Here is a 23183-nt window from a genome sequence, read left to right as displayed (position 1 = left end):
TTTACTCCATTCTGAACACTGTAGTGATGAGACACTACAACCATGTGTTAAAGTTACAGACTTTGTATTTCGTATGCAACCTCCAGACAGAAAATACGTGGATCTGCAGGTTAAATTACACTCCCTAAACCTAAGTACAAGGAAAACTAAATTCTGTTCTCAGCTCCACCAGACAGATCTTTGAAAGACAAATTATATAGAATGTATCTCCACTTATACTTTTCATTTATACCACCATACAAGATAGTTAGATTTTTCTAAGATCCATATATTGTCTCAGTACTTCTGCATTTGGAAAAAAGACTGGGACAAGGAACTGATGTGGATAAATTAATTTTGAAATGTCTGTAGTTCTGCTTACACATCTGGATGCTGAACATGTGTCATGTCAGCAGGCAATATCAGGACATGACAGGACAGCTGTTATGCATGAAGGTCACTTAGGTGGTGACTTAGGTAGGATGCAGAGATGCCCAAGCTAGGAGCAAACAAGCTAATTTTAAGAAATGGAAGCATTGCTGTGAGCTTGCTGTGAGCAGTACTAGTCAGGCTGGATGAAGTACCATACTAACCTGGTTCTACTGGTTTGGGATCTGTCTCTGTGGTGGGCAGATGAATCACCTTGCTTTTTTCAAGCTTTGGGAATAACAAGGCACTTCATAATACCATATAAAAGCTCCTTGAGGTGTCCAACCCTGGCAATGTTGAACGTGAAACCAAAGCTGAACTTAGAGGTTTCTGATAGACAAGAACTGAAGAAATGACACTAACTGAGCTATTCACACCACCCAACTTCAGGAAGGTTGTTTACATGACCACATTAGGAGACTTATGTTCTTTGGTCGACCTACAACAGGAGATGAAAGATGAATTATTTCACCCGCACAATTCAGGGCTCACAGTTCGAGGTGCCCAATCTGGGTTTCTGTTTAAAATTCTGCTATGAAGGAAACTTTCTCTTTGTTTACCACACTGGATTACCTCCAAACTTAGGTACTGAAGTTACATACCTAATTTTAGGTGTTTAGCTATCAACTGCAATTGTGAGGGCACATAAACAGTTATTCAGAGTTCTGTAGATATAATGTAATTTGAGTGATATTACTTTGCATTGGAGGCATCGTAATTATCCTCTCTTGTAATAGAGATGTCACCAGGTACAGTTTGAAAATGTAGCTATTAAGCATACTGGAGATCATAGACATCACTCAGAAGAATTATATAGAATCTCTTTAATTTCTATTTACCTGTTTTTATGCTTTGAGTTATTGCACTCAGAAAATCAAATGCCTGCAAATCAGAACACTGTTTATATCAGGAAAATAGTACTTGCAATGTATGGCGAGATACTGTTTCCCAAAACTTATTTTTATCATTCTCAGGTATATACTGCCATGTTATATGATTGTCAGTTTCCATCACATAGACTAGATAAACTGTACTAAAATCTGTTGTTTCAGCATTGTATAGGAAATTTGGTTGGAGATAACCTGAGCAGTGTGAGTTAGGATATATAATTTTATCTGTTAGACAGCAATCTAGAACTATGCAAAGGCAAATCTTGATGCTACATTATCCAAGCTATGAGCTCTAAGCAAGCACCAGCACTAGAATAAGCATGCTGCATGACTGTCTGGACTTGCAGCATAAGATGGTGTGTGAATACTTCCCTGTGACATGCTTTTTTTTTTCCTGATTGTCATGCCCTAAGTTAAAAGTATATTCATGTTCTCTTCCAAAGTGAGAAATACTTCAGCATAATGGAATCTGAAGAACTGGGATCAGGGCATAGATGAATTAAAATAACAACAAAATTTCCCCTTCCCACTTGTGTAGATTACTGTTTAAATTCCTTTCTCCAATTATACTCATGTATCACTTCCTGTGATAAAGACTCCTTGTACCTTCGGTGATCACTGAGAGACTAAATTTCATGATAACCCAAAGAGAGATATAATGTCTTGTGACACATTTGCTTAACAGAAATGTAAGGAATCTATATAAATTTTAAACAAAGTGTAATATATGCTTCTTTTTACCATGCTTATCTATACCTCTTGATTTTGGTTAATGAATTATGAAAATAATTATCTGTTGACATCAATTTAAAATGTTAACTATGTTCTTCAAAGGCAGTGATAAAATGTGTACAGCTGCAGTGGAAGAGGAGATGGACACCTTACTGCATATCCTGTGAAATACAGTATTTAGAGTCACGCTTTTATTCATCAATGATACCAGAAGTACCAGAAGACCAGAGAGTGGTCAGTCATATGCCACAGAGATGTCGGGCTGAAAAACTAACTGTACTTTGTTTTCTTTCTCGCTTTTAAGAGCACTTTGGAGAACACTTTTGAGAATACTGTTTGTTTTCTCTTTTTTTTCAGAAAGAGAGAAAACATACTTTGGTTTTGGGGTTTTTATGGGCTTTTTTGAAAATTGTTATTTAGACAAAATTCTTGTTAAGGCAATTTCTAGCTTAACTATTACTTGGTTTTAAATTCCCTTTTTAGCAACTGTGCGACTGCTGTTGCCTTACCCATTAGTATTCACCGTATCTTACTTAGAACTCATCAATTACTGTGAAGAATGCTGCTGCATTTCCATTTTCTAATGCTTTCCAGCAGCTCTGCATGCATTCAGTGCAAGTTGAAATAAATGTATTAAAATTACAACGTATGCAGCAACTGGTGGAAATCTAAGGGAAATCTTAGACTAGTTATCAGCTTTTCACAAATGTGAAAATTGTAGGCAGAATAAGAAGAAGTGGTAAGTAACTTCTCAACTGGTGTGAGTATTATATGGGAATCAGACAGCTTCTTTTAGGAAGGGAGATCTCAGCTCAAATTCTTTTTCTCTTATGTAGTCTGCACATTTGCCTATCATTAATTCATTCCAGAATGGCCAATTAATCAGGGGTGGGTGGTAGTGGCTTTAGGTAAATATCTTAGTAGCGTGAATAGTCCCAGCCTGTTTCTCCAAGCACTTAACCCTTCCCATTCACTGTTTTGTTAAGTCATTCTGCTCATCTATCACTCTGAAAGTGGCATAACCTCTTAACTCACCAAAAGCTACACATATGGTTTATTGATTTGCAGGGGAAATTTAGGCATTTTGATCAGCAAGGGTCTCTGAAGGAAATTCAGTCCTTGTGGTGAAGTTTAGTTGCATGAGTGCTATTCAATGATGGCAATTCAATGACAGCATGCTGTAAAAGACCGCAGTGAAAATATAACTGATACTCAGCAGAACTTTTTTTCCAGTAGCTATTACAACCACTTCATTCAAATTAAAAAATAGCAATTACTGACTCTCTGTGCTTCTTTTGCCAACTCAAAACAGACAGTGCTGTTGTATTTTACTTGGTTCTTATATAAATGAGGATAAATGTGTGTGCATCACACTTGTATAAGTTCAAAACACTACCCAACAACTCGTGGAAGATGTGATATCCTTTACCAGAAAGCAGTGCTGCCACCCATTCTTCATCCCATTACTGTCTTCTCAGTGGAGTAAATCTTCTTTGCCTAGTTCATGGATGACCTTTGAACAAGCCTCAACAGATACTTGTATTAACATACTTTAGTGCAACTCAGATCTCAGAAACTACCTCATTATTCCTCTCACTTGACGAGACAAATAAACCTGTCAGCTCTATTAGGCTTTCTTTTGCTGTTTGATGCTCACTCATTTGGTTTCTCAGACTTCTTTCCTCTTTTTTTTCATTGCATTTTATGAGCATCTGTATTTAATTTATGTGTCCATGTTATCCCGTGTGGCTCAGATTACTGTCATCACTATTTAATGAACTTCTTTGTATAATCCAGAAAATAAAAAAAAAAATAGGATTTAAGTTTGTTCATTAGTTGCTGTTTGGTTTGGTTTTGATATTTCATTAATACTGGGCATATATGATTTAGAAAGAAATCCTATTGCTTGCATTAAGAAGACCCTCCTTTTATAAATACAATTGCTGTAGGCATCTAATGTAGATGTTTTAGATGTTAAGATGAGCAACTTGTAAGGAAACAATGCCATGAACATTTTTGTTTCAGATACAATACAGTGTACAGTTTGCCTGCCTTTTTAATAGTTAAATGAACATTCTTTTCTGTCTTGTTCCTGCTACAAAATGGAAAATAATCTTAACATTGTGTTTTCCTATTGTCCAATTAGTAGTAACTGCAAGAAAACCCATACAAAGCTGATTTCTGCAACAACCTGTTCATTGGTAAAGGTAATCACTGAAAACTGAACACAAATGTCAAAATTACAGGAATAGAATAGAATAGAATAGAATAGAATAGAATAGAATAGAATAGAATAGAATAGAATAGAATAGAATATGTTATGATACGATACAATACAATAGTTCAGTTGGACCTTCAGTGATCATCTAGTCCAACTGCCTGACCAATTCAGGAAATAAATGAGTTCTTTTGAATAATGATCCAATCAAAGTCAACTATAAAAACCTATAAACACAACCCTGGGAGAATTGTTTGAAGGTGATTTTATCAATTATTCAAAGGGATTATGGGTTTTTTTTTAGTTATTTATACCTATTGCTATTTAATCACTCTAATATTAAATTAGCAGAGGTTTATTGTACACAGAATAAGGACATGCTAATGGAAGTTAACATATCTTACTAAAACTAAAAAATTCCTTGTTTTTTTAGTGGACCATTTATCTCTGGATAAGTTCTCGTAGAACAAGTAGTTCACCTATGTGGTCATTAAAAGTCACAGAGGTTTTAGTGCATTTGCAAGAGATGGGTGGTGAATTATATACTGAAGCCACTTAATGCTGCTCCACAGGTTATTTTTGTCCTGTATGTTATAGTTTAAGCTATACTCATGGATACACACTTTTTGGTACCTACATCTTTGGGTAGCCTTCAGAATTCCTACTAATCTTGCTAATGACTGGCAAATTGTCTGAAATTTCAAGGAGTTGAGTGGTTATTTGCTGTCATAGCTGAGTTTAGACATACTTTTCTCCCTCATGTATAATGTCAAGCAAATAGTTAAACAGATATGCAGCTTTAGGTTTCAGAAATATCCTAAATACAACAGGGAAAACAGAAATCTGATTATTTTGCTTCTGAAGTATAAAATGCTCAAAGGGTATCAAGGAGACTATGATAGAATAAAATGCAGTTATGTTATCATAAATGGTTGACATGTTTTTTAATCATTGGGAACTCCTTCATAGTTTTATTTATAAACCTTTTAGCTGTAAAATGTTAACTGAGGAGATTAAATCTCATTGTGAAGGCATAGTAAATGCTGCCAAGTCAGCAGATCTTGTTCAGTTGATCCTGTTGTTTCCCTTAGGGTTTGAGTTAAAAGAGTTGATTTTAAAGGTGGGGTTATTCATAAAACTCTGCAAGGGCTAGGGTCTGGTCTCATCTCCAGTTTTCAATCAAACAGTGATATCATGCAATGGTGACATTAATTAATTAGTTTTCCAGTAGTCAATAAGGAATATGCTGAACAGGAGATACTATGACTGGACATCTTAAAATCAGGAGGTCTGATACATTCATACAACCCTTTTTGTTAAAACTGGCCAAGTCTTTTGGAGAGTTAATATTTTCCTCAGTAAATGTTTGAATAATGCAGAAGTCCCAGAGGACATGAAGGAAACTGAAGGATGAGAAGAAAACTAGCAGTGAACTGAGATGTTATAAAGAATAACCCATAGATCTGTCAAGCTGACATTGATATGGGAAAGAATAATGAAAAATAGAAATTAAACTGGGTAAAGGAGGCAACAGCAGCTGATACTGATTATGGAAAACATTTAGAGGTAATAGTGTTGATGCATATGACTTGTGCCTATGTAGGGTGTTTGTCTTATTTTTACATGGCATCTTGGTTACTAAATTATAATGACAGAAAGTCAGCAGTCATCATAAAATGGATGGAAAAGTGATTACAAGACAGGATTCAAAATTGGAAAACATCACTGAGCAGGTCCTACAGACAATATACAAATTCATTTACATGACATTATCAGCCTTCTAGGTGCTTAATGTACATGAGGTGAGGACTGATGCACACTTATTGCTTTTTATTACACTCAATTTCATGTTACTCTTGTAGCTACATTTACCTTTCACAGGTTCTTTTTTAGCGATGGTTTTAATTTAACACTCAGCACAATAACAGCAAGGTAAATGGAGATGTTTAAATTCCTCCTACAAAACCAGAGGAGAGTCCAAGGCCTCGTTTTCTGTGACAAAGCTTTTATTAGCACTTGACAATGAGATTATGCAATGGCTCCAGCTCTCGGTGGAATAGCTGGTGCTGGCATGCAAGAGCAGGAGACTGCCAAAAGCCTCTGCATGGTTTGGCACCTGCCAAGTGGCTGTCAGTTTACTTATGTTCCAAATCTGACAGTCACTAAAAATAGTTCAGGTGGCTGCTTTCTACTGATGAAGAAATCATTTCCCTCTGGATATTTATGTTAGGATGGAAGGGAACAATTAGTGAATTGCAGTTTACTCCCAGGATTACAGTTAAGAGTATATAGGAGAGCTTTCGCGTTTGTTATGGGTTCTTGAAAAATACTGAAACATCACAAGGAAAGGAAGAGTGTGGAATCTGAAAATACTGAACATATTTTGCTCGTGAAATGTCATTTATGGAATGACTTTAAAATTGCTTAAGTTTAAGCACACAGTTTTTTCTGCCTTAATGATAACTAATGCACTTTTTTTTTTTACAGCCAGCAATCAGCTGAAGACCTTGCAAGAGTGCCTGTTAATTCTACCAGCAATATCTTGAATAGGTTATTGCTCAGTTATGATCCCAGGATAAGGCCTAATTTCAAAGGTTTGTCAGATATTTCAGCCTTTCTTTTAATCTTTGAAATTTAACTTCTGCTCTTTTCACACATAGAAATGTATATAGAGATAATATTCACAACCTAAATTTATTTTGGTGTTTTTTAAATGGAAATTTCCCTAGATAGTGTGAAACTGCGGAAGATATTTACCCTTTGAGCTGAAAAGAAATATGGTAGGATTTCATTATCTTAATAGTATGTGATACTTTATTATTATTATTATTATTTTATAAAATATTTTTAAAAGTAGAATTAGATTTTATAGAATTTTAAAAATGTCTTTTTATCCCTACTTTTTAGTTAGACTTCAGTAGTATCTCCGCTTTACAGTATTTTAAAGCATCAAAATTCTCTATAGACATCCTTTAAGATGACTTTATAAAATTTGGGATCAGCAGTATCACTATTTGGAAACCATGCAGTTGTTAAATCCTTTAAAGATATGTTAGTAATACAGTTTACACACCAGGATTTCAAATAGGTAATGAATTTAAACACCTTCTCTGACTTTAAAATGTCTCTCTGGTAGTCAGATGCTGTAGGAATCTTCCATGTAGGCAAATGTGATTTCCTTACATATGCAGAAAACCTCTAGTAACTTATACAGCTGTAAAAGACACTTACCAAGATTATTTCCCTGCTGGAAAAAGACATAGACAATGTTATTACATTACAGACACTGGTGCAGTTTACATAAATCTGTTCTTTCATTTTAAAACTTACATTTAATTATATCTACATTAAGGGATATTTTAATATGCATATCAATAGTATGAGAAATTTAGAAATTATATTTATTGTGCTTTTGAAGAGACCATTTTCAGATGTTCTGTTTTACTAAGTTTTATAAATGTACTAAGATCAGTTCTCAGCAAGTGTCCTGCTTCTTTCTTATTCTCTGTAGAATCACAGTTATATGTTTTCAGCACTGAGCTTTGTCACAAAGAATAAACATCCAGCCTCTGCTGTACCTCTTCTTCAGCGTAATCAGCTTGTAATCACTAAGCTTGTTGCAGATTTCTTTATATTTTTGATAACCCTGCTAGCAGTCTGGTAAGAATCAAGATGGAAGAAAAAGGGAGGACATGTAATGTTAGCTCACAGGGAGGCGAAAGAAAAAGAACATATTCTGACAAGTGGTTTGCTCGTGTTAAAATGTTCCTCACACATGAGTGATTTTCTTGGATGGCACTTCCTATTCAAATCTGGAAGAGATCTGGGTACTAGTAGTGTGGTGGGTGCTCTATCACATGCATCAGACATTAAATAGAGTATTATGCTTATTGCATAACCAGAACCATCACACTTAACTGGTCTAATTTAAAATAAAAATAAAACCCTACAAACTGGTTTAACTAAAAAAGTGAAATTTTATCTTAGTGATTTTCTGGTGAACCAAGAGAATGAGTTTGAATTTATGTCTTAAATGTACACTGAAATATTTTTTGCAGACAAGCAAACTATTAGATGAGGCATTTGCTTACTCTGTCAAAATAGTCTTCATATATTCTTACATCTCCTTTGTTGCTGAAAATAGAAAGAAACCCACTGAGTTAAGTAGTTGTAACAGTGTAAATGAGATCAGATACATGCATCTAGTGTACATACTGACACTCTCAACACAGAGGTGCTAAATAAAACTCGTGGACCATAATTAGTTCTCACAACTGTCAGGCCACTTCTCCATGCTTCGTGATAACTCTCTGTAAACACCAGATTAAATGACTGCCAATCAGTTCCCGCAGGGTGACAGAGGGCAGATGTAGCAGCTGTCATACCATCCCTCTTCAACTACAGGAATCCTGGCTGTGGAAAAGAGCAAAAATTCCAGGCCATCTTAATATCTTCACAGCTGTTGGCTTCTAGAAATTTTTCTTGGCAAATTGGTAACCACTGTGAAATGGAGCAGCTTTCCAACTCTCCTGCACCAAGGCTAGATAACTGAAAGCTGCACGTAACAATTTTTATCTGCCTGTATTCATATTTTACAGTTATGTACTTGACCTGCACAAAGAAGTATCCTCCTACAGTAAAGTAAATGTCTCCTCGTAAATCATAGTCAGGTAATTTGGGATGATAGATCATCATTATAACCTTGACAGTTAAAAGTGTCCACTGCTGGAAGTGTGAATTGCCTCTATCCATTACACTGTGTGCAAAAGTAATACTGTATTGTGCATTCTGTGATAACAGAAAATCATGGAATTTGGAAATTATTCAGATTTATGATCTGTGAAATGCTTGAAGCTTAGCACTCTGGACTAAGGATTTTTTTTTTCTGTTTTCTTATCACTAGGTTGAAAAAAGTTTTTGTGATTTCTATTGGCTTTCAGTGGAAATAAATTAAACCACAGCTTTTGAGAACTTTGTATATACTAACTGGAAAAGATAAAGTCGTATGACCCTATAAAAAAAAAATCACATTTTGATACCAATATAAGGATCTTTAAATGAAGGATAACGTACCTTTACTGGATTGTGCAGTTCACTGGAAATCTTTTTTTTTTTTTAAAGGAATTCCAGTTGATGTTGCAGTCAACATCTTCATTAACAGCTTTGGGTCAATTCAAGAGACAACTATGGTAAGACTGAGATGGAATTAATATATAGCACACATGGAGATTTTCTTATTCAATTTCAGACTGAGGATTACGAACTATAAAGTAGACATTATTGTTATGATTGTAGACACTGAGAATTGAGTTAATGGGGTTAGTGATAGACTGACTGTGCTTTATGCCATAAACCTATTAACCTATTTCACTCTATATTTGTCCATAGATTGTTATAGCTTTCAGAATCTGATGTACATGAGAGGAAATCCATGGTTTCTAAGATGTAAGAAATACAATTATTTCCATAAGTTATTAAGTTCAGGGGAAGAACACATTTGATAGTATGAATTAAGTAATCTTCCTGTGAGCTAATATGTAGGTTTCTTGGTGGATTACTAAAGAAAATACTAGGGCTGTATATGAGAGAAAAAAACCATACATGCATAAGGCTGAGGCATACAGGTTCTCTATTTTATGTAGATCTGAGGATAGCAGTAAATCGTGGAGGAGAAGTAAAGGAGTAGACCATCAATGACCATATTCTCAGTCATGTTTATTTACTGTGTGAGAGAGATAAACTGAGGAGTGAAGTTTTTAAAATGTGTTTCCAGTTAAATCAGAAAATTTCAACATGTCAATAACAGCACCAAATAATCCTCATTACAATTTTGACTTTTTTTGTTTCCTTAGCAAATAAAATCTATTTCAAAATAAGAAGTCATTTCAGCAAATCCCTTTCCACTATTTTGGGACTTGAAGATATTTTTTGCAATGGTATTTCCAATAAATACAGTCAAAAATATTGCCAAAAATTTCATTTTATTGTTGAAGATGTTCTGACCAATCTGGTTTTTCTTTTGTGTAAAAAGGATGGGTGTACACCAAGTCTTGCCAGTATAGGGAAAGCCACAGCAAGGATATGCACTCAGAGAGGGAGTTCTGAGCATCCCATTTAGAAATAATTGGTGATCTGCTACATGGAAAACATTGAGGCAGTTCTCAAAGTCAGGCTGCTTTTTTTAATGCTGTGTCTAAGGCAGCATTATTGCTCATAATGAAGAATAAACCATAATATGGCTAATAAATAATAAACCACCTTCTGTTGTCGGTGGAAGTACCCACCTAAAATTCAGAACCAGCTTACACAATACCCTAATGACATTTCAGTAGGATTGCAGAGCCGCTTAAAGTTAAACATGTGTGATGACTGAAATGGCTTTTGAACAGCTCGGCCAGAAATTTCTGTGTCTTTAACTAGGAGTGAATAAAGATTTAGATTTGATGGCAAATGATAGTAAGCCAACTAATGGCATTAGTGGGAAGTGATATTAAAACAAAGAATGTAAATATGCTGAAGATACGCTGAGATTTATTTCTGAAAACAAAAAGGGGACTGAAATTTAAAAAGGGGCAGGGAGGAAGAGCAGGAAAGAGGGAGTGAGATAAGTGTCCAAGATGGCAGGTATATTAGACCAGATGGCCCTTTCAAGTTTCTGATATTTATTGCATGCTTTAAAATGTGACTTTTACAGAGGTTTTTTTACAGTTCACCCAGATCCAAATAGTAACAAAACATGAATGTAAGGGGTGTGCTTCCTTCCCCCAAATTAAGTATGCTCTCTACAACAATGTGTGTATGCCTGTCTGTGAATTCCTGATATGGTCACTATCAAAGTTACTAGGATGTTCTGTAAGATAAGTCATTCTCTTCTCTGTATTTCAGAAATTCAGATACCATTCTTACTTTATTTTATGCTTTTATTTAGATTTCTACATCTAGTCAATCACCATGATAGCTAAGCATGTTTATGTGAAGTTTGAATTACTTCGTGTTTGCCTTAATGTATCACAGGAAGCACTGACAAAAGAAATGATCAATGTGTTCTTCCATATATCACTCGGGAAACTCTTCCTGCTGTAGTGAACACTGGGACCTGAGGACATCCAGAAACCACTGCTCTCTTGGGGACAGGCTGGTACTTGCCTTCAGATGGTCTGGGTAGTGAACCAAATGGTAGAAGCAAGTCCCTTAGACTAGGAAAAAGTTTGTACACCCAGAATCACAAGGAGAGTGTTTCCTGGAGCTGAGACACCAAGTTTGTGAAGATTCGGAGGGCCCTCTTGCATTCAGAAGGGAGAGACATTTTCAGGCAGTAAGAGAACTGCTGAAAAGGGTTCTTCAGTGTTGGAGAAGAGAGTGGCTGTCTGCATCTCTACTGTCTCAGGCATTGGTGTGAATATTGATTTCTTGGTTGTCTAAAGATACCAGAAGCTACTAAACTGATTGGATTGATATCATTACTGATACCAAAATCTTTGAAATAATATATTTCTAAGTGTTTCAGTTGATGCAGTGTCATGATGATTCTTGGCTCTGTAGCCACTTCTGGCTGTAATAGCTGAATTCGTAGGTTTTTGCAAAATTTATGTGGATGTAAAGCGTCCTGTTTTAGGCATGCTAAAGGGACGATTCCTTCTTTTGAGTGATGGAAGGGTGGGGAAAAATAACCATGGGTACCAGGTGATTGGAACTGAGGTGGTGATAGAAGCCCCAACAAACAAATGTGTAGAGCGCCAGTGAGAAAAGGGCATTTGGCATGCTGATCTCCTTTTGTTCAGCAGGATGTTAAAAGAGATGCAGAAGAAAATATCTTCAACAAGATGCACCCTCTGAAATAGCCAACTCTGGGCTTAATGTCTGGAACTTTTAACAGGCTCCCACAGTGTCCCTTGCCTTGACATGAGGGAGATGAGGGGAGACCTCATCGCCTTCTACAACTACCTGAAAGGAGGTTGCAGAAAGCTGGGGATGAGCCTCTTTAATCAAGTAATAAGTGACAGGACAAGAGGTAACGGCCTCAAGTTGCGCCAGGGAAGGTTTAGACTAGATATTAGGAAGCATTTCTTTACAGAACGAGTAGTTAGGCATTGGAATGGGCTGCCCAGGGAGGTGGTGGAGTCCCCATCCCTGGTGGTGTTCAAGAGGCGGGTTGACATAGCACCTGGGGATATGGTGTAGTAGGGATCTGTCAGTGCTAGGTTAACGGTTGGACTAGATGATCTTCAAGGTCCCTTCCAACCTAGATGATTCTGTGATTCTGTGACATTATGGTGTCTGGTTCTGATGGTTCCTCACATATTTCAGGAATCCCACAAAATTATTTTCAATTATTTTTCGCTTGCTGTCCTTCTGGTCCTATGATGACTGCATTCTTAGCTATGCAGGTGGCTCATCCTCAACAAAAAACCAGGTGAAGTCTACCCATTGAGGTAGACATCACTTGGTTTAAGAGGGAAGGGAATTTTGTTATAGGAAAGCATCAACAGATTTGAAGTAATATTGGTTTGAAGCAAGATAGGACCCATAGTGTGGATCCTATGCCCAGAAACCTTTATTGCTTTAATCAAGCCCTTGTGAAGAAACTGAAGGGCAAATGTCCGCTCTGTGTCTAGAAAGGATAGTGTTCATCTTGTGTTGTTGAATGCTCAAGAGAATTGTGACATTTTCACATACATATCAAACAAGTTACCTGGAAAAACTAAACAAAAAATGAGTTAACTACTGAGAGAATAATAATTTGAACATAGAGAAGAGCTTATCCAGAGCTGCTACCTTCCAGGAAGTTCCATTTATCTTTAATCCTGTAACTTGTTTCCTTCTAGCTCATTAGACTACTTGTCTAGGATCCCCATGTGAACTCTGCTTCTGATTTTGCAGATACTTTTTTAGACTGCAGATTTGTGGGATAGCATGGTGATTATTTTACATTTAGAAACTGTTACAGTCTGGATGACCAGTTAAGGATCACTAGGGATTGATTCTTTCTGGTATAAATACCCATAGGGCTATAATATTTTAGCTGTGCTGTTGATCTGACTCACTGTCTACAGAATCTATATTCAAGATTTGTAGTGGCAGCGTAACCTTTCTTCACTGACTCCTATGGTAAAACACCACTTCCTTCTACTTTAAAACCTTGAAAAAAAGGTCTTTTTAATACATATATAAAGGAAAACTAATTTTCCTTAATCTTAATAATTCCATTTTCTGCTTTATTAAAAGACAGTGCTATTATGCTTCTTTTCTTTCCATGAGTGCAGTTCCTGCAGAAAAAGCCTTTCATGGTCTTCTATGTGCTCCAGTTTTCAGAGTGAGATGTATTGGCTATGCCTGGTTTCTGGCCTGAGTTTTTCTGGCCACATGCCCACTGTTTAGTGGTTTGCATTTGAAATATGTCCTAGAATACCTCCTCTTTTAAACTCCCTGAAAACAACTTGCCTTCTGTTGGAGTTTCATGGGGAAACAAAGCCCTGTAGAATACTTCCGTGGTTCTTTTTACTTGCAAGGTCCTCCTAGCTTCAAAGCTGATGAACCACCCTCTGCCCCTTTTAATTTCTTTTTAGTTTCTTTTTAATTGCTATTTGACTCACCTTCTGCAATATTCAAAGAACATCTGTAAAATTCTCCAGCCCCTGTTGAACCTAATTGAAGTGCACATACTGAATCTTAAAATTCATTGCCCAAACTTGACTGGTTGTAGACTTCTTTCAAAATAGATTTATACCAGATCATAGTCTATACTGCTGCCAGGTGCTCTAATAGTTCATATTCTTCTAAGGAGCCCTTCTGCACATCATTATCTGGCTAGCCACCATTTTGTATCCTGACATCTCTTTGCTTCCTTCTACGTTTTCTGTATTGCCTCAAGTACGTGGTGGCCTTCCTCTTCAAGTACCCCCTGACAAAAGTTTCTAGATATTTGGGTAGGTCTGAACCTACCTATTTTAGATTAATGAGCTTTTTCTTCCATTGACTTAAATAGGAACACATTTAAAATGTCACAACATACCACTGTTTGGTATATTTAAACTAATTTGTAATAGAGCAAGGAAGGAAATAAAATAACATCCACCTGATCTTACTTCCAATTCTTATTTTGCCAGTGCATTCTGCTTTTCAGTGATGTAAACATCTTCTTCTGACTGGGTAAGCTGAAGGCAAGTGTTGGACACTTATCATTTGCCTATGGCTTGGAGAAGGCATCGTATTTTTGTTAAAATTTGGGTAATGCACTAGTTTATGGGGAAATTAATTTTGGTGTAATGAGTAGTGTAATGCTTGTGGGCGTGAACGATATACAGTATTTATCTCATATGGTTTAAAGTAATTGTTTTTACGAGACAAGAAGTGCATATGGAATGGGAACTTCAGCAAGAAGCAAGTAAAGTAAAAATTCAATTATATACATATAATTGAAAAGATGCTTTCTGACTGTTGTGGCACACAAACCCAGCACACTGAGATAATGAGCTGAATTTCTTCCTGCTCTAAAGCTTCTCTATGAGAATCTTCCAGAACAAAGCCACTTCATATTAGCTATTAATTTATACTTTGACAAGATAATATAGGTCTTTGTATAAATAAGAGTCAGACTACATATATTTTTTCAAAACCAGACTGCCAACAAGTAACATATCTCTCAGAACTATGCATATTAATAAATACTGCCTCAGTTCTTTCTACTTAGTTTTGAGGCTTTGCTTTTCCTTACAATGCTGTAATGGTCTGACAGGTGGACTGGACATGGGAAAGTGGGCACCTTATTCTAATTAACAGGGTAATTCAACAGGGTAAATTATTCTGCATGAGTTCTTAGCCAGGTGAACTCCTTCCTGTTGGAGTTAGCATGACTGTCTTAACATGGCACTTGCTTTGGACTGTAATTGTGTACACTGTAGTAAGTACAACAGAAGAGAACTCAAATTGTGTCAACACAACAAAACACAACAAAATGTGTAAGAGAGCATTAACATGTAAGATAAAAAACTTTATAAAATTATTTTGTTGTGCAGAATACATTGACAAACCAAAAATACCTTGAGAACCTTCACTCACAGATTTCTAGCATTTTGTTATAATTGTAAAGAAGTAGCAATGTTTTCACTGCTTCAAAAGACACAGCCCTTATCTCAAGATGCTTTGTACCTAATAGACAATTACGGAAAACAACACACCATAGAAGACAACTAGGAAGACTGGAGATAGAAGTTATTTTACATATGGAATTTTGGTTTATTTGTGGTTTTAAAAATTTATTTCAACAATACCTTTATTCTTTTTCTGTATGTGATCTGCCTAGCTTACATATACATAAAAAAGAGGCACTGGCTTAAATGTAGTTGTAAAAAGCAAAAAGACTTAGAGGTAAGACTGAAAAATTATAACTGACATACTGGGTCAGATTTTTCCTTTGGATGCACACAGCTTTCACTAAGGACAGAATGCCTGTGGGTATCATTTTGCCCTGAGACACATGCTCCAGTTCCTGAAGGCAAAATGAGGTTCTCATTGAGCATGGCTCTACTACTGTCCATCCTTGAGCAAGAGTCCTGCTGAATCCAGAAGGAAGTTTCCTCTGTGTAAAGCCTTGATTTTGTCTGTTTGAGACCTGTTCTGTTTCTGCTTTCATACATGCTACCACAATACTTGTGTTACAAGCTGGTATCAGTTGTCCTCAGTTACCAAAATAGTCCCAAATCACTGTTACAAGGTCTGAGGCTGTGTTCTGGTTGTGTGATGTAAAATCTATTATCTACCTGGTCTGTTTTCTGCATTTATAGTGTGATATTTTGCCATCAGTGTGCCACTTAACCAAATGGAGAATAAGCTGGATATCCTGATAGAAGTGATATCGTGCCTGCTGCCTGCAGCAATTTAGTGTAGTCAAGCTATGGCCTCCCTCTGCCCTGCTGTATGCTCTTCTCTATCCCTAGGTAACAGGGGGCTACTATTGAGGGGATGAAAAAATTATACTGGGGGGGCAATTTGGTCCTTTTTTCAAAGAAGTTAACTATATTCAAAACATGAGTGAGACATAATCTAGCTATTTGTAGTAAAGTCTATTAAACTTAACACTTATTAACATTTGAATAGTGATTACTATCTTTGTGATTGAAAAATCAGGGCATAAATTGTTTCTCTCCTCAGAGTCTGATAGAATGGTTTTCCTTCTCCATGGGTTTTTGACTAGACTTTTGCTAGTCTGATATGTATGTATTCTTCCCATCAGGATTATAGAGTCAACATCTTTCTAAGACAGAAGTGGAATGACCCCAGACTCAAACTGCCCAATGATTGGAGAGGTTCAGATACGCTGACAGTGGACCCAACTATGTTTAAATGTCTTTGGAAGCCGGACTTATTCTTTGCAAATGAAAAAAATGCTAACTTCCATGATGTCACACAAGAAAATATTCTTCTTTTTATATTTCGGGATGGAGATGTCCTAGTCAGCATGAGGTATTGTATCGATATATTTTTACTCTTTCTTTTAATGACCTGATATGAGATGCGTATGTTGTGTTAGTAAGATAATACAGTTTATGATTAAGATTCAAATTTATATGACAGTTTGTAAACAATACTATAATAAACTAAATGTATGTAAAGAAATCAAATTAAGGTGTTTTAAAGCATGTCACTTGATAGCACAGCAGGTACTAGAAATGTGAAGTGTATGTATGTTTGCATGTCATGTTAAGTTAACACATCAAGTAAACCAGTATTATTTGGAACAAAATTTAAACCCTTTTGATAATTGCATAGATTCCTGGAAGCGTAATGAAATGGATAAGATATTTGACTTAAAGCCTTCAGAAAAACAATATAATTTGCACACCACTTGAATTTCTACATCAACTAAAGAAAATTATGATTACTTACTAATGATATAGGGAAAGGCAGAAATTACAAAATTTGTCAATATAAATGTTTTGTAAAAGTACTGGGACATAGTCCTGATGAAGTTCTGTGCCTTACTAGATACAATTTTTTCAGAAGACCCAAAAATATTGTTTCATTTCATTGCAAGTAACACATACTTTTTTGTGGTTTGACTTGGTTTATCAAAGTTATACATCATGTCATAAAAATAATCATCCACAGAAAATAGCAAATTGGTTGATCAAAAAGGATCTCATAGTGAATTACAGATCTGAAGAGTTTATAGACACAATGATTTGTAGAGATTAGACTCAATTGCCTAACAGTGAGTGAATTTTCTTTTGGTGTGAACTGGAACATATTGCCCTGACGATAGAGGAAAAAAAGGTTACCCAAATATACTGCAACTTTACCAAGAGGTAACCACTTCTGAAATTATGGTCACATAAACTATTTCTTCCTGGAGTAGAAGTGGCTAGAAAAAAGAAAGAAAATGGGAGAATCTGGATTCTTTTTTGCCCATTCCAAATCAGGATGAGAAAACTCAATCTCAAGAAGTTTGCTGACAATGATCAGAAAAGAAAATATATTGGGCAATCAAAACATTTCATTTGGCTCACTCTAAAGGTTCTGGTTCTGATTTCAGTTGTTTCCGTAGCAGGTTTTGAAGTCTGTAGAAATTAATATTTCAAAATAGAAAATCACTTTCAGCTATAAAAGAAACTTCAGATTTGAAATAGCAAATGTTAAATGAAACATTGAAACTTTTTTCAAATATTTTTCCAGGTTGCAGCTATTCATAAATGAGCTTATTTCAATCAGTAGGTTAGGTTAGGAAATAGTGAATATTGAGTGAATACTAATCGAAGTGTTTCTGATGGAAAAATTATTCTCTGAAAACTTCCAAATATCAAAACCAAATTCAGTAAAGTTTGAAATTAATGTCATCTTCTAAAAATATTCTGTTGATTTTAATAACACACTATGTTCATAAATTATATGTATGCAGGTAAGGTGAATTTTTTAAGGCACTATGATTTGGTGACATGCTACTAAGATTTTCATTTTTTAAAATACGTAATTGCTATGCCTTGTATTTTTAGTTTATGGAGATATTATCACATATGAATGAATCTCCAGTTATCAAAATACATGAATGACAAAATATGTGCGAGAGAAAGCTCTTGCCTGCATAAATAGTTAAGAATTAGGAAACTGAATGTATGAATACAGTTAGTGCTCACATGAGGGGAAGTAAGCAGTAGAGTACCACAGAAAAATTTCTTCTGGGTCCTGTGATGTTCAACATAAATCATCTGGAAAACTGTGAACTGGCAGGTGCTTTTGATGATGCCAAAATATTCAGGATAGTAAAGCTAAGAGACAACAGTGAGAATAGAATTACAAATTAATCTAATGACTAGGCAACAAAGTATGAGATGAAATTCAATGTAAATAACTGGAAACTATGCATGTGGGAAAAAATATTTTAACTTTACATAAAAACCGATTGGTTTTGAGGTGGTTACTACCAGCTAGGAAAATGACCTTTGGATAATAATGGCTACTTCTCTGAAAATATCAGCTAATATCTCAGTACTCGTTGAGAAAGTGAATTGAATTCTAAGAAGTATTAGGCATTGAGGAGAACATCATGCCACTGTATAAATTCATGCTATACTTGCATCTTGAATACAAGGTGCAGTTCTGATCTTCCCACTGCAAGAAGGGAGACAAGGATGGCCAGAGGTATGTAACAGCACCTTGTATAAAGAACAACCAAACAAGGCAGAACTTTTCACACTGGAAGAAACAAGATCATTGAGTTTGTGACATGGGGGTCTCTAAATCATGAATGGCACAGAGAATGGACAGACGTTGATTTTTCACCTGCTTTTCCAGTAAGAGAACTATGAGACAGGCTCAGGATAGATAAAAGGAGATGATTAGAGCGTGTGCTCTAGAGAGCTATGGCATTCCTTGCTGAAGAATGATGTGCATGATTACACGGATTCCAGAGAGCCACTGGAAATGAAGCACCTTCTTGAAGGGAAAAAAATCTGTCAAGGTCCCTTAAATACTGAAGCATCACTTCTAGTTTAGGAAGTCCTTGAGGTGCAAGTCTTGTGAGGCTGCTGGATATCTGGCGACATCTCATTTTCTGATTGCTGTAGTCTCATATTCTTCTTCAGAAGTTGGCCATTGGCCACTGCTGAAGACAGAACTCTGTTCTCTATGGACCTTTGGTCTGGTTATTCTTATGATTTATATGTATTTTGTCATGTATTAGTAGGTCTGTAATTTGTGAACTACTATATGTTTAAAACTCTCCATAAAGTTTTATACTTGGACTACTAGAGATAGGTCAATTTCAAACTGCTATTTCTTGTAACTTTCATTAAATTTTTCTGCTATTTTAGAAGCTGAAAATCAAATATCTGTGATTTTTTTTTCTGATTGCCATCTACTGCTTACATGGCAGCTCACACTGTTTTCTGTATTTTCAGATTGTCTATTACTCTGTCATGCCCTTTGGACTTGACCTTGTTTCCTATGGATACACAGCGCTGCAAGATGCAATTGGAAAGCTGTATGTAAATCAGTCTGTGCATAAAAACAGTTGCCTTCTAGGCATGTGTAAAAATCAAACAAAAAATTATCAATTCTGTATTGTTCATGTCAACATTTTTAATAAGTCTTGAAATTAATATTCACTGGTTCCTACCAACATACATTTCCCTGTCAAAAATGTTTCTTATGGTTATGGCACCATGCACTATGTTTTTAGCTTTTGCCATTAAACATAATGACAACTGATGAGTTTTATAAAAACATTTGCAATGAACTTAGTAAAAAGGAAACACATATAATTTGGAAAAAAGAATCCATGGTTTGACCAGGTATTTTTTAACTTCCATAACCCGTGCTGCTTTGTAGGTTGTTGGGGTCCAATTTATCCCCTTGCATTGATGATGCATAGTATTATTTGAAACTCTTTTGATAGGGTACCAGAGGAAAAGTATTTGATGTGAATACATTAAGAGCATTTAGTATGAAACCTTTAGAAAGTGGTTTCATATGTGTAGTGGAGATAGTCAGGCATCTCTTCCTTATCAGCCCTTCCCTGGTCTCTAGGTGATTTGATCTTACGAACAGGCAGACAGATCTCATCTCTGAAGGGCTTCATGCCATGCTGGAAGGTGCAGCCAAAATGTTTCTGAAACCCATCTTCTTTCCTGTGCCCCAAGTACAAGGGTGCCTATGCAAGTACAGCTTTTTCCCAATACTTCAATCCCTGGTGCTCCCATTTGCATGGTAATTCTGTTTTCCTGAGTAAGGACAAGTGTGAAACAGAGAGAAGGAAGGTGGCTTGCTCCAGTCTATTCCTGTTATAATACAAAAACTTTCTTCAGTTGTTACTCCACCAGGTATGGTGCAGAAGGTGAGGTTAGGGAAGGGAAGACAAAAGCAAAGGAAGAGCCAGGTTAATCAAAGCTGAGTAGGGCATTCCAGTGGGGACAGGGGTAATAATAATAATGATATCAGAGCTTTACAATTTAGTTTTTGATTGCCAGCATTTACCTTCAGAATTGTAGTATGTCCACAGTAGTTTTGCCGGTTGCTAATATGTATGTACATTAGCTGAAGTAAACTCATGATAAACCCAAATCAGTTTGGGGTTAAACTGGAATTAGACAGTAATATTAGTGGAAGTTTGCTCAAGCTTTCTCACTCTGGGTTGCTTTGCAAGCATTGCAAGGTATAGTTATTCAAGGAAGAACTAGTCATAAAAAAATTCTCAATAACTTTATTTAATAAACAACCTTATTGTCTTTCTGCATGCCAAGTTGCTATATTCAAATTCAGGAGGAATTTGCTTCTTTGGAAAGACAGTGTGCACTAAACTTTCTTCTACCTTTTAACTGAGTTGTCAAAAGTAAGAATGGTACCCATGACCTCCTGCCTGTCCCTCTGGTTCCAACAGTGGGCTTGCTTTCCCTGTTAGCTGTTGGCAGTTTTATTCTACTTAATTTATTTTCAAATTAATATTTTGCTTCTAGTTGCTAGATTTCCAAAACAAAAAAGGCCACCAGTTTTTACTAAGCCGTTCTCATATCTGGAGTTATAATTCCCAGTTCTACACATACCCTATAGACAAAATTTTCACTGTCCAGTAATTGTTATCATAAAGGATCTTGGCATTTTTGTGATTCACTGTATGTTGTAAGGGGGTGAGACTGATTTTATGAATGAAGCATTATAAAAACTAATTTTTTTTATGTTATCTTCCATCATGAAGCTTTGAGACACTATGATTTTTATTAAGTTGTTGTGAATCTTAGAGAAGTTAGCTTGTGAACAGTTTACGTTTTTTAATCACAGCTGTTTTGCAAAAATTAAAAAAAAAATCTAATGACTCCAGAAAAAGAATGGTTCTTTAAACATTTTTCAGGGTCTTTGAATTGCAAAATGCTGCATTCCAACTTCATCTTTTTATGTTTCCCCATCTCTGTTCCCATTTAACACACATTATCTCTGTTTGGATTAAGTTAATCCTTAATAAACAGAAGGTAGCAGAAAAATGGCATGTAAAATCATTATGTTTATGCATATTTAATCAATATTGCTTTATGCTTGAATATTGTGCTCCTAATTTTCACTGCCTCTCACTCGGTGGTGTTGTTTATATCATGATTTAGACCCTCAGATGTATGCTGAAGTCTGTCCATACTCAGCACTGAGTTGATTTCAGTAAGACTACATAGCTACTTAAATTCCTGGTCAAGTATTTCCTGAATGGCAAGACTTTCATGAATCAGGGCCTTTAATCTGAACAACTAAGCAGAAAGGTTGTTTTAAACAAAAAACAAGATTCATCACAGTAATTGAGTTGTTAAGTTCTTTTGAAGTTACTAGGACTTAGTGCTGTTAAAGTTCAGTATATTTTTCATGCTTTGCTGGAATATGAATGAATATGGAGGCTTCAAAGCTATGGAGAACAAATCTTTGCTGTCTTTGTTTAAACAGTAAGCACTGTAACAAACACCTCTTAATCAGTGTAATATTGCTGATAATGTAATGTTCCACTCACCAAGTCCTAATTTAGGTCTACATAAAAATTTGGTTGTGGACGGTTTCATTTTTGTATTTAATTATTTGAACAGGAAATAAAATGGAAGAGTGAAAGAAAAGCGATACATATATGCTAGGTTTTTTTGCAGTTTACTCTGTTTGAGATGGTTCTTTAAACAACTATTATTATTTTGTTCTTGTAGTTGGTTACACAACTGATGACTTACGGTTTATCTGGCAGTCTGGAGATCCTGTACAACTAGAGAAAATTGCTCTGCCTCAGTTTGATATTAAAAAGGAGGATATCGAATATGGTAACTGTACCAAGTATTATAAAGGCACAGGTAGGTAATATAAGTGATTTCCATGGTAAAAAACCCTTAAGCTTCCTTCAATTAAGTTATGGTATCGAGTTCATACTTAATGGCTAATATTCCAGTTCATGTCTTACATTTCATGGGATAAAATAGATTACTTTTAACTAACAAGTAATTCATATAATAGTAACTATCATATATGATTACTGCAAACTAATTCAAATGTAGAAACATCTAGGTTGAAGGTGGGATTAAATGTTTGTCTTGGTTTTGCTTGCATGTCTTTTGATCTTACTATCACCATTTTGTTTCTATAGTCCTAATACCTGTTTATGCTTGTAAATGTCTAACTTTTCTGAAGGGGTGTTCACACAGAATTATGCCAGTTGTAGCAAAATAGGATAATTTTGGTTTTCTAGTTTGACTTTTGTTCCAGAAGTGGATAGTATTAGAGTGTAACTTCAAATACTTTGCCCTACAGGTTTTTCCTTCCTTTAAGTGTTCTGGAAAGTCTGTCATTATAGAAAGCTGCTTATAATCCTCATCCCTGTATTTATTTAATCTTATGATTATTTTCTCAGTGTGGACAAATTTATCCAATGGTTTCTGTAGTCTGGCTTCTAATGATTTATCTTTTCTACCTTGATTGATTCCTGCCTA

The 23183-nt window shown here is 35.7% G+C and overlaps 1 protein-coding gene across 3 annotated transcripts in view; it reads left to right on the top strand.

Annotated features, from left to right (window-relative positions):
* GLRB (glycine receptor beta) overlaps positions 1-23183 on the top strand; it is a 53247-nt gene that overhangs the window by 5761 nt on the left and 24303 nt on the right. For all 3 annotated transcript variants that reach the window (XM_074866607.1, XM_074866608.1, XM_074866606.1), the window contains exons 3-7: positions 6736-6842; positions 9370-9437; positions 16481-16710; positions 19641-19723; positions 22410-22550. In XM_074866607.1, the coding sequence (XP_074722708.1) occupies positions 6736-6842; positions 9370-9437; positions 16481-16710; positions 19641-19723; positions 22410-22550 (629 nt within the window). The remainder of the gene's footprint in view (positions 1-6735; positions 6843-9369; positions 9438-16480; positions 16711-19640; positions 19724-22409; positions 22551-23183) is intronic.

Source organism: Strix uralensis, chromosome 4, assembly GCF_047716275.1.
Source record: "Strix uralensis isolate ZFMK-TIS-50842 chromosome 4, bStrUra1, whole genome shotgun sequence".
Taxonomy (NCBI): Eukaryota; Metazoa; Chordata; class Aves; order Strigiformes; family Strigidae; genus Strix; species Strix uralensis.
This window is presented reverse-complemented; position numbering and strand designations above follow the sequence as displayed.